General features: G+C 36.8%; 1 protein-coding gene across 1 annotated transcript; it reads right to left on the bottom strand.

Annotated features, from left to right (window-relative positions):
- Positions 1–336: 336 nt before the first annotated feature.
- MS3_00009903 (uncharacterized protein) lies at positions 337–8982 on the bottom strand. The gene is made up of 2 exons (XM_035730772.2): positions 8834–8982; positions 337–3314 (listed from the first exon to the last, which is right to left on the bottom strand). The coding sequence occupies exon 2, from the start codon at positions 3312–3314 to the stop codon at positions 2043–2045; it is 1272 nt and encodes a 423-aa protein (XP_035586317.1). The 5' UTR covers positions 8834–8982; the 3' UTR covers positions 337–2042.
- Positions 8983–13413: the final 4431 nt, after the last annotated feature.

The following is a 13413-nucleotide window of genomic DNA, read 5'->3' as shown; positions in this document are numbered from 1 at the left end:
AGGTGATTGGATTATGTAGGAAACGCTAGGAATAATGAGATTATAGAGGTCAAATTATTTCCCTGACCTGAAGTTTTCAACTACCCTTAAGGCAATTACTTCTATGATAGTTCTAATAACTTGACTCAGCTATCATACACTAAGTCATCATCTGAACAAAAGAATTTTTTAATCTGAATCAACCGTCGGACCAAAAATCAATGTATAACAAAAAAATTATGTTATAGGATGATTTAATTTACATAGATATGGTAAAATCGCATATTTAATGTGAACAATAAGTTTGGATTTTTATTCATTAGAATAGAGAGAACAAGATTTTTCATTTTGACAAGTGTTCACTATATTCCACAGGTCACTTTTTAAACGATTCTTGAGGTCAATGACATGCAAAAATAGGATGGAGATCATAACTATCTTTTGTATAGGAAATAAGATTCCGATTTAGTTCCAGTTATGTCATCCTTTAAAAAGGTAGCTAGGAATTTCTAGTTAGATTTCATAGAAAGTACATATTCTGGGCAACACACTACCAGACATTTTCCACCTTTGCCCAACTATGTTGTATCTTACTTAATCACTCCGAGACAATATCGCATCTGGATCGAATGTACATCAGTTCAAGTATCCACATTACATCAACACAAAAAAAGGAAATTACCATGATGAGAATCAGAGAGGTTGAAACGATAACAATAATATTGCTGATAGTGAAAGACAAAGTGAAGGCAAACAATTTAGTTGGATGGGACAAATTAACTCGATGACTCACATTTTGATTTGAATGTCGGTAATTTTCCCAACTTACTCCCACACCAAAAATTAAAATATGTAGGGTTAAATGATCTTTATTACATAAAAACAAAAACTTAAATATTTTTCCGAGAAAACACCTCTGTGTTACGATTTCTGAGTGCGTAAAACCAAAACTACTAGAATGCTTTGTAATCACAGTAAATATTTATCACATCTTTAGTTACTTGTTTGTAGAAGATTGACAATTCCATACACTCAGCTACCAGGTGACTTTATGTATGTAGGTAGTCATATATACATCAAACGATGCAAAGTACTCAAATTTTCAGTGTTATATTAAGTATTTTTCTCCGAAAAGAAAATAAGTCCTTTTGAGATACACAATCAGCACGCTGGATGTTTAAGATATAGACAAATTCAAGTGGAAATGAAGTGGCAGACACAAATTTAGTAGTCTTTAAGGTCACAGTTCGTTCATCCAACTTCAAACAGATTTCCATCTACAGAAAATAGTGTACAGCTGAGCAGAGAAACGCCACAAACAGTGGACTTGCAGTATTCACGTAACAGTACCGTTCATGGGTTTAATCTAAGATTATTGGTCTCGACCCATCGAATTTATTTGAGCTCGCAGGATCTTAGATGTCATATTTACAGCAGAAACAAACACAGGCATACAACGCATTATGAGCTAAATGTTATGCTGTGCATTAGTGTGGAACCTCTATAATTAATATTGTCATAAGTTAAATATTTACCTATTAGCTATTCAATTATGCAGTAAAACCCTAATTCGTTCTTTGACACTGAATTGGAGTATGATAAAATCTTTTTCATTTTTGGCATCCTAGATGAGTGGAAAACAATTTAGTTTAATTTCATAAAGTTTGTCTCATTTATTGCAAAACGTCACTGACTTAATGACATATCAAGACACAGGTAGAGTCAAAGAATTACTTAATACCTTACTTCAATATACCGCTAAGAACTGATTATATCTGAATTACACTTTTTCGCGAGCAAAAACATGTCTACGTTAATGACACGAAATAACGATTCTTAAAAGCTGTACTTTTGGAATATTAACATAGATTAGTCTAAGAAAGCTAACACTAGATAAAAATCTGAAAACAATGACAAGTGAGAACAGTAGTTTATATCGAATTAATGAGATTCTGTATAAAAAATAACGTGCAATCAAATCACTGACAGATATCACAGATTTTAATGAAAACTGTACAATAAATTGAGACAAAAGCTCAAAGGACATCTGCTTAACCTGATAATTATTGTGCAAGGGATACACATTTCTGATAGTTATCATCAATTTTATTTCGTGAAATACTAGGGTCGGTTGCATTATGTGAATGTGAAGATAACAGGGATACTGGGTTGGATCCACGTTTTCGATTACGTTTGCGATGTCGAGGTTTTGAACGCTTAGATATTATATTCGTCGGTTTGAGATTGTCTTGTTTGCATGCTTTATTGTCAAGAGCTTTATTAACACTAGAGTGAATTTCCGTAGATTCATCATCTCCTGCCAACTGGGATGCTAGGTCAGCCTCGAAACCATTTGATATTAAATACTTCAAACGATCGAAGTAGCGAGACCTTGCTTCTATTTCCCAAATACGATTAGACCTTTCCAACCTGCTTGCTGTAGCATATGTATAAAGATTGTATACAGCAGAGATAGGGTTCCCCCTAGGAAAATGCACATGTTTTGGACCATCTAGTTTTCTTTCATTGTGAGAATCACAGGTATGTCGAGCGTCGTTTTCACTGTACAGATGTTTATGGTTTAAGTCATTTACACTGTATTTGAACGACCATTTCCTGTTGACTTCATAAAGTTGTTTGCTTATGAATTTTTTGGGTTCGGTGGAACATGCCTTCGTAGACAAATGATTGTGAGAACCTTCTGGATTTGGCTTTACTATATACAGCTCTGGAGTGTGGATCTGAACAGAAAAAGTCTGTTCCGGTTCATCACTTTCATCTGAGGAGCTTGAAAGCTGAACAGATCGAAAGAAATCAGATTGACCCTGAGGGATTATTGAACGAATAGTTAAATCGAAGTCTAACCCATCTTTCCGCTCCGGAATACTAAAGTTGCCACTACAGTATAGCAAATCGAACAGACGACGTCCATGAGAAGGGCAGACCCAATACTGTCTTTTGATACAGAATTTGGTACTGACTACAGTTATATGATGATAACTAGTCTTTATATGCAAATGCAGAAATGATGCTAAGTTGGTCGCTTTCGTGTCTAGTTTTGATGGGCATTTACGATTTAGATTGAGGCCACGTAAGACTGCTTGGATCGCTCTCGTAAGGCTATGGAAGGGAACAGAAGGGATTGAACTTTTCCGAGGGCTTAGTGCCACAACTGAATTTGACCGAAGTTCGTTGGCAGCAAGTTGGTGATAAATGCGTCTGAACCAGCAGTCCCTACACTGAAGTAGGTCCCACAATATTTGAAGGTCAGTGGAGGGAAGAAGCGAATGTGAACCAAAATGAACTGTGGGTCCGACTGACCAGTGTTCTGCCATCTACAAACGAAAAGAACAAGCAAAATGGAACACTGAATAGGAACTAATTGGAAACCAACTAAAGGTATTTTAGGAATAAATATTCTCTTAAAAAACAAGTCACAAGTATTCTGAAACGTATATGTATTCATGAGTATGCAGTTTTTAAATTTCTGCTAGATATCCTGAGATCTTGAGGACACACTTTAGTACGACCGTGAATTTTATACATCAAAACATAGCGTGTGGGTTTTAGTTACTAAGACTAGTGTTATGTCTTGTTATTGGGGTTCAGTACTGACTACGGTGTTACGAATCTAGGGACAAAAATGATTGAGCCACTCTAAAACAATTGTTTTTTTCGGAACTGACAACAATCAATTATACCCAACGCATGAAACCTCGGTGGTAACATTAGAAGAGATTTTCGCCTTTCCAATGGATTTTGACTATTCTTGCGACAGTTTTAGCATCTAGTGACCACAGTGCAGCTTGATAGAATAGGTACTAAGGAAACGTGACACTAGTTATTACTCTGTGACCAATATTTACTCGACGATAGACTTCGAATAACCCTTCATAAATAAACGACAATGACTGGTTTAATTAGTCAAGATAAATTTGATTGCAAACAAACGTACTTCACTCTTCTCCTTTCTGATTCAGAAATGCGGCCATTGAATAAAAAACATGACTAACTGGAGTGTTCGACCATATTAGTCACTTAAAATAGTTGTTGCCTCGTTATGGTTTCCTGTATATACCGTTTGCAAAAATGGATTACCTATTGAGTTAATGAACACAAGTTTGAAATATCTGACATGTTTTTAACAGTGGAAATGATCAAACACTAAATTTGAAACTGTGACTTTAGAACGTGACACCTGAATCAAACAGTCCATTTTTTCCTGAGCGATAATGGCGATCAAAACTCCAAAACCATCAGACAGCCATAACGTAGGGTATGGTATAAATGTGCATTAATTTATACTAATCATACCAGCACAGAGAAACGCAAGTAACAAAATGAAAAAGAATTCATATGGTGTCTGTGGTAGTGACGTCTTTTGGTATTAGATGGTAAACTGGAGAAAATTTCGGTTGACTAGGAGTCATTTCTACTCCCTTGGTAATGCATCAGCTGTCAAGAAGAATATGGCGACTGTCATTCAACTCCCATCAAAGTTAGGCAAGTAGTGACAAACATAAAGCAGGTTAAAAGATTAGGATGTGATAGTTTACTTTAAAATCCTTCAAGAGTGATGATTAGCAATTACTAGACTCAGTAAAGTTACTAAAGGGTTAGGAAAACAATAGATAGTTTTGGCAAAATATTTCCGACTATTGATCATTTCAAAGGTTTTTCTATATGGTCACCGCACCAAACCGTTTGTTTAGTAGTCTCTTATGATTCAAAGGAATTCAAAAAGCAATGTCTCAGATACGAGAGAGTTAGTTGACCAAGTCTTTACTTTCCGGCAGATTATAAAACATCGTTATCAACACTAAAGCGGTTATGTTTGTTAATTTGGTGTGGCTTATAACCTCACTGTTTGAGAAGACTATCTGACATGAACTTGTTGTTAACTCAAAGTAATGAATAGAAGCTGATCTGGATGAGTTAAATCCAGGAATTATCTGGGTGTAGGTCTGGAATCTAACTGTTAGGCTAGAGAAGGTATAAATTCAAGTTTGAGAGATGAACGTAACTGTGTCAAACTAGTTCCGATTACTGGCAGTCCCTAGTTTATAAGAAACGACAGAAATAATTTAGTGATAACTACGGTTACGAATTACCTTTAACAACTCGCAAATGAAAAAAACGTTTAGGGATTGTTGTATTAATTTATAAGGTGCGCTGATCAATGAATAATATGCAGTGATACAATTTTATCGAGTGATAACTGGTCATGAGACCGAATAATTAACATACACCCTAAATGAGCTGGTACCGAAAAAAAGCTGTCCAATAGAACAGGGTTTTTATTCTAAGAAAATGACATGGTCATATGCAGAAAATTTTACTCAGAAACATACATGATTAGAAGTCATTTGACAAATAAGCGACTGAAGAATGTTACGACTATAAGTCAATCACTCGCCAAAGTAACGAATATCTAACTATTACGATTAATTCTTGACTCTTTATATCAACTGAAGATACAATAGTTTAAATGTCTAGAAAAACAAGTTCCATAACTATCGAACACGTAAATAGAGATTGAAAAAAAGCTGAGGACTAGTTTGTCTTAGATACTGCTGTAAATATAAAATACTAGACTATCGACAGGTTTCAGAGCACAACTAAACAACCTTATCTTGTGAATGTTTCCAACTTGATCAATCATCCTCATGGTTTGGAGCATTGCATAACATCATTATTTCTAACCCACCAGTTCTAACAAAAATGCAAAATACTTTGATAATAACTACCAAAACTTTGCAAGCCACACGCCATCAACGATCTTTAAGTTGTACGGAGAGTTACGCGCATTACTTGGCAGTGTACTTGCCTCGATAGGTTTAACATATACTAAGTTATACAAATTGTTGCCCCGGTTTTGCTTTAGCGAAGGAGTGAATATTCATTAGTACTACGTAATCTCGAGGCAAAAATGAAGTCCAATTGTGATTGGTCACGTTTTCCGAGAAAATGACTTTATTTTTCCCTCAAATAATTCTGCGGCTAGCAACAGATACATGGCAATGTATATATGGTTTTAACAGCTAACCTTTTACGTAAACGGACTTGAAAATAGAATTCCACGAAATTATTGAACGCATAATTTACACAAAATTAAGACGTTTCCTTCAAACCTCTAAAATTTCTCACCAAACCGAGGAATGCTCTTAGTTCTACTGCACGCCTGCACCTGAAAAAAATACCATCATGGATAATTACTTTGAGTTTTTATTCATTAGAATAGAGAGAACAAGATTTTTCATTTTGACAAGTGTTCACTATATTCCACAGGTCACTTTTTAAACGATTCTTGAGGTCAATGACATGCAAAAATAGGATGGAGATCATAACTATCTTTTGTATAGGAAATAAGATTCCGATTTAGTTCCAGTTATGTCATCCTTTAAAAAGGTAGCTAGGAATTTCTAGTTAGATTTCATAGAAAGTACATATTCTGGGCAACACACTACCAGACATTTTCCACCTTTGCCCAACTATGTTGTATCTTACTTAATCACTCCGAGACAATATCGCATCTGGATCGAATGTACATCAGTTCAAGTATCCACATTACATCAACACAAAAAAAGGAAATTACCATGATGAGAATCAGAGAGGTTGAAACGATAACAATAATATTGCTGATAGTGAAAGACAAAGTGAAGGCAAACAATTTAGTTGGATGGAACGAATTAACTCGTCGAGCATATTACACAGATATTAAAATTCAAAACCTAAGGGGAACTAATGACTAGACAAATTTGTGTAACTGCTGTTGATTTTAAGTCATGTTACTCACCGTATTCAACTGTCAGTTACAATAATCGTGTGATCCTGGACCGGGATATATGCACCTCTATACGCACCTTAACATATTACATATTGCTTTGGATCTCTGTGAAACATGGCCGGTAAGAGTAGAGGATATCTGTAGGTTACTAGTATTTGATCATAAGTGTCTTCGAAATATTGCTCGCATATCCTGGAACCATCGAGTAATTAATGCAGTTGTTAGGAAACGGGTACTAGGTGAGGATGGCAAACCGATTGATGACGTAGTGAAACTTTATCAGTTGAGATGGCTGGGACATGTGTTACGTATGCCCAACGATCGACTGCCTCGACGTGCGATGTCCAGTGGTATAGGAGTAGTTTGGAAGAAAGCTAGAGGCGGCCAAACCAAAACATGGCACAAGTCCATGAAGTCACTGACAAGTGGACTGAGTCATGTTGTTAGGTGTAGACTACCTTGTTGGGGACCGCGAGATGATAGCAACCGATGGTTAGAGACCCTGAATGAAATGGCTCAAAGTCGTTTGCAATGGCGCAGGTGCATACACTCTTTGTGTTCACCTAAATTCTAATCTTCTGAATTCTTCATGTCCCTTTCTTTTTTATCTTTACAAATTTATTTCACTGGATTATACTCCTCGAATAACATCTTCAAATCCTAATTTTCCTGATTACAGTTTATAATTTTACTACATCTAGCACTACGGGATTATGAATCGACCACTGCATCTCTGTGCTAATGTGGTGTGGCATTTCGAACTGATGTACGTACGTACGAAGTTCTACGTTGTTACTGACTGACTGACTTTGGATTTCTGTGATTTTCCCCAACTTATTTCGATCCCAATCACTATCATGCGTTGGGATAGATGGAAAATGAAATATAATTAACCAAAGTCCAGGGCTTCTTGGGCAATAAAAATGAACAGCCCTAGTAACCATTTTGTTACCAGTGCTTAGTACTCTGCTCAACTATATTACAAATTATCATATTGAGCTAATACTTTAAAAACACGCAATATAATTAAACTCGATTACAAAGTACGAGTTTACGTACCACTAGTGATGTCACCTACCTAACCAAACCGGAGTAGGTGAAGCAGTGTGGTTATGAGACGTAAGTTCTTAAACCCAACTACTTAGGCATTAAGTCACCGTTACGATCACGCATACTGTCGAATATTAGTAATCCATGAATGTCGTTTCAAAATCATTAAGTTACGTAAATCGGATAGCTAAATGATTTGCTCTTGGATTGGAGGTTGATGAACAAAGTGGTGTAAACTATTCCGGTGACCTAAGAGTTTTTAATAAACTAAAAAAGCATATTTTACCAGCTGAATTGGTTTTTGTTTAGCATTGTGTACGTAAAGGTATCTCTTGGCAGTTTGATGGTATTCGACAGTATAGACAGATACGACGACCGAACATCTTTACAAACCAAGCTGAGGGGCTTCAAAACTGAAAGGATGTGATAAATACCTAGCCCGGAAAACAAATAGGCTTGAAAGCTTCGATAGACAGACGAGATAACTTTCGGAAGCTTTACAAACACATGGAAACTAGGATAAACGCATACTAAGAAAAACCGCAGGCGAAGCACTATCAAGTGCATGTTCTTAGTATTCGGAATGATTAATCTATGCTTAAGACCAAACTATATGGCTGTGAACTCGACACGTCCTCGCTGTATTGATATAACTAAACGCAAAATCTCATGTCTCATTTCCCTTAAACCTTCACATAAGAGAATGTCTGTAGCGAGTCGGGAAACCAAGATTGGTTTAAATGAAAATTCGGGTTAAAAAAGAATGAAATCTTAATCCAATTTAGATCATATAACACTTAAATTGTCATTGAGAGAAAGAGATAGGACTTTAGTTCTTCCGCTATTGTAAGCTAGGCTAGAATTGGTAGAAGCGAGCTATTCCCATACTAGCTTTACGTAAAATTCATGCGCGAAAGCCTTATTATAACAATGAAAATAAGACATAAATAGAAGGTAACGTCTTCCTGTACTATCTGTCCATGTACATACGGTGGAATACCAGATTAAAGGACTTACGGAAGAATTTTGAACGGTTTCCGATTGTTATGGGTGAGTTTCTTCGGCAAGTTAGCACAATTAGATACGAAAAAGTAACACATGAGGACATATGAACAACAGGCATCTGGAAGGGCTTTTTGAAAATAACACTTCCTCTAGCGGTACACTTAGTGTTTTCAGACTTCAACTTTGCTTGTTTGAGTTCATGAACTGTTTGTTAATTGGGATCTGTGTTTGAGTAGGGCAAACAGTGAAAACAGTTTTGAGCAATTCTGCAGTCAGTTTATCAACTTTTATCGAAAGAAACTCCAAAAGCGTTATACCTAATTGAATGCAGATTGTAAATGCGAAGAGACATCTAATGTAGCAAAAAGGATGATGACAAGTCCTTCTAAATTATGGAAAGTTTGAAGATGGAATCTCTCAGAAAGAACATGGTGGACCCGTTATCACTGTTGTTCACCATTAGAATTCTGAGTTTATTGATATTATTAGGGAAGGAAATTTTTAATAAATTAGTTTTATGTCCTACATTCAAGAAGATTTAAGATGTCACCTAGCTACCCATTTATCGCCAGCTCTTGAGATGGCCAGCGTAGAGGAATTTGAAACTATAAATGATTCCGAATTTATATTCGGTATATCAAGTGAAACATGGTCTCTTTCGTCATAAGCACGAACGGGGACATTTTCATTAGTCAAGGCTTGTAATTAAAGTGGTTTATTATTTTATTCCACAGTTTTCCAGAACATAACATGTAGTGTTATCAAATACAAAACCACGTTATCAAGCAATAAGTATACCTCCAAGTCCACATTAACCATCTACAAAACCGAGAATTATCTACAAAAACGTATATATAATTTGTGAGGCTCATATAAATTCACTACGACCGCCACAGAAACGAAAACCACAACAACAAATCAATAGCACTCATCTTATCTGCGGTCAAAACAATCAACGGAGTGAACGGCCGAACAGACCAAAATTAGGTAGAGCAACATATCGCATGGAAAACGCATGTAGTGTAGGGATTTTCATACACCACACAAAACTTCCAAGAAGGATCTTATAGTTACATCACATTTATGTGTCTAAATCAACAACTTACCTTACGTATTCTTTCAAATGAGTAATCGAGTTTATGCTTCAAAATAACATCTGATATGAAGACAAATCCTCGTTTATTGTATTTATACCTTTTCTTGTAAATGTGCTTCCACCTGCCTACTCGTCTAAGAATATCTTTGCAACTCTCAAACGCCCCCATACTTTCTTTATCTGCCTTGAAATAGCGTTGAGTAAGAAGAAGACAAAGTTCGTGAAGACGTATTTAAAACCTCGCTAAATTCAGAAGCGAAAACGTAACAAGCCTGAAGGTAAATGTTAAACAGACAAGCCAGCGAACCGTTTGAAGGGGTGCTAGTCGATCATTTGAATGGATATCAGGTAGGAGATATACTGCAAACCTAAATGTGAATAAGTGTCTTTACATCGGAGACGATCCTTTTTTATGAAGCAAACAGTGACTTCTGAGTCAGGATTGGTGGAACTTCATGATTTTACAGTGGTACCAGTGAAGCCGATAAAAGGAACACCATCAACGGCTATAGCTACCACATGCGACTGAGTATTAACTAGTTTCGGGATTTTTGGGTTTTGCTAATTTCTGTTTAGATTGTTTACAGTGTTACCACAGTTACATTTTATCGGCACATTCCCACACGTTAACGTCGATCATCCGTACTTTTTTGTTACTGCCAAGTAGTCAGATTCCTACCTATAACTTTTTGAGCTGTTTAAATAAGACTTGAAGCTCACTCACATCAAAAAGCAACTGAAAAGTTTTATTGTCTGTATGATGAACAATTGGTCACTGATAGCTCTGCTTTTCTTTGGGCACATATTAGTTTATTCGCCTTGTTGTTCTAAAAGCCTTCAGTACAGCGTGTGATAGTTTAATTAGAGACACTTCTTGTCGAAAATACCTTGGAGTAACACCATATATCTGGTTACTGAATAAGTCGATTTAGTGACCTAGAAATTTATCTCTAGGTTGGTCGTGGTGATCTCATACATTGACGGCATGAAGTGTTTGATATGCTTGCATATATCTCATGAAAGTGCTTTCGCAACTGCCGATAGTTATAAACGAGCGCCTGTGTTACCATTTCAGAGAAATTGAGCGTTGTTTGCAAGTAAATCATTACTCCACCTTGCTAAGTACATAATTTAGGACTACTTACAGTGTTCATTGAATCATGATCGAAGCAAATACATAGTTGGCGGACGAACAATTTAGGAGACCATATTTGGATAAGAACCGTTTATCATCCTCCGGTCACGTCATTATTATGTTGCTGATTTCTAAGATCATTTTGACTGCACTTAATAACACTGCGGATAGGTGTCATGATTTATTGTGTACGGCTGATCGCAATTGTCGATGATACATGTGTGGGAATAAGTTGATAAGAGCACATCATCCTAGTTTATATCTCCAGAATATAACAACTAAGAAAGCTTACTTCTACGAAAGAGAACAGTGATTTTTTCCATTAGTTCGAGGTCTTGATGTGACAAGTATTTTCCTTGTATGGTACCAGTCAGGTTTAATTTTGAATACTTCATCCTTAGGTCTTACTGCCTTTTGGATACATACGGACCGTTTTCTCCTGACAGTAGGGGAACAAGAATCTTATCCTACATACCTGATAAGTTTTTAATACCTCACGTGATGTGACCAGGGACATCTGTGGGTCCATATCAGTTCTTGTGAGGTGAGCCGTAGTTTGTGCACCAGATGTAACCAATACTCTCAAACTCTGATTCAACCAGCGGGGTACTACAAGATGCTAATACAGAACCCTTTCGACAGAAATTGTTGGTAAAATTGAAAACAGGTAACAAATCTGCTTTAAGCTAGTGAGGTATGATGAAGCAAAATGCTTACTGGACTCATCAACACATGCATTTTTTATCGATAACCCTGTTATGTAGACACCATGGATTTAAAATATTCAAATAAAAATGTCGGATCAGAGGTAATCCCGTGTCTAGTGGATTTAGGTTAAAAGGATTCGAGCTAACCTACTAGATGTGTTTACCTACCACACAGAAGGTAACCACACTTAAAATTTTCGGGTCTGTTCCACCGAACATAACATTCATTACCATAGGAAGTTGTTTTGAAGATATAGAGCGTCCTCGTGGAAGCTGTGTCCAGTTATTTAGGTCAATTACGACACCTCATAATCTATCTCGAGATTCTTCACAAGTTATGAGGCCAATGTCCTATCTGACAGCCAAAGAAACTATCACTATATGCATATAGACGGTCCGGACAGTGTAGGGGAGTTGGAAGACCATTCGGCTAACTGATCATATGCAAAGATACGACCTTACTGTGCTTGAAATAGATAAAACCCAGACGACAAAAAGCGAATGGCAGAGAATGCCTTCGGGAAACATTCTGTTGTTCTTTGGTCACGAAGGCTGCAAGAGAAAGAAATATGAAGTAACTACGTCAGACAACTAAGAAGCTATCATGAAACTAGTGTTAACCAGAGTGGTCAGCCATGAACGAGGAAAGTAAATCGGTAATCGAAGGTCAAGAATGGGGTAACGAGTAGGTTGATTACTCTGAAAACATTTTGAGTTGGCCATCTCTACTCAAACTATATGATACAGAAACATCACATACAAACCCTTCTATAAATACTGAAGGAAAGGAACTGTAGAAGTTGAGTAAACTACAGGGGGATCAAACTGTTTTCAGAGTCACAGTCAGAAATAATCAAGTTCAATACATTTTGCTTACTTCTGTTTGTTAGTCGTGGTGGAACATAGGCCACCGACCAGGATTCTTCAACCAATTCCTTCCTGTGCTCTCCCTTCCAGAAAATAACTGAGGAATCTTCCTGAACACACAGCTTGAACCTCTATACTGTACAGTTTACTTCACCTTTCTGTCCCACACATAGCAACAAAGGAAGATAAAAGCTATCACTGTGTCAGTGGCTTCCATAGCAATGGGCCTTAACATTCACAATAGACAAGACACGATCCTGAAACACAACACAGTAAAGACCAACGAGCTCATATCAAATGGAGAGATTCTGGAAGAAGTGGAAGCCATTGGGTATCTGGGCACCACAAATAAAGAACAGGCAGGAGGGTCCGAAAGATTTGAAGCCACAAATCGGCGAGGCAAAGGCAATATTCTCGTAGACTAATAATAACCGGGCTTCAAAAGAACCGTCAGCCAAAAAACCAAAATCATAGTTCTCTCTGTGTGAAAGTGTGTAATATGAGGCTTGGATTTAATCAGTATTAAACCATACCACAAATGTAAGAAAGCTTACATTAAAAAAGGAGTGAGCGTGACGTTTCTGATCAGCAAATATGATGGTGAGGAGGTAATTTTAATTCACCCATGTCTGTAGTGTAGGACATTTTGATTGCTTACTGCTCCTTGTAATTCAGTGGAACGTAACTAATCAGTGATATTGATGCCAATTTATTACTCCAAATACCTTTTTGATTCACGTTTGTAACCTCGATATCGCTTCGCTTTCTGCCGAAAAATCCTATCATA

The sequence above is a fragment of the Schistosoma haematobium genome, chromosome 1 (genome assembly GCF_000699445.3).
Source record: "Schistosoma haematobium chromosome 1, whole genome shotgun sequence".
In the NCBI taxonomy this organism is placed as follows: domain Eukaryota; kingdom Metazoa; phylum Platyhelminthes; class Trematoda; order Strigeidida; family Schistosomatidae; genus Schistosoma; species Schistosoma haematobium.
The sequence above is the reverse complement of the archived record's forward strand: the minus strand, read 5'-3'. Positions and strand labels throughout refer to the sequence as shown.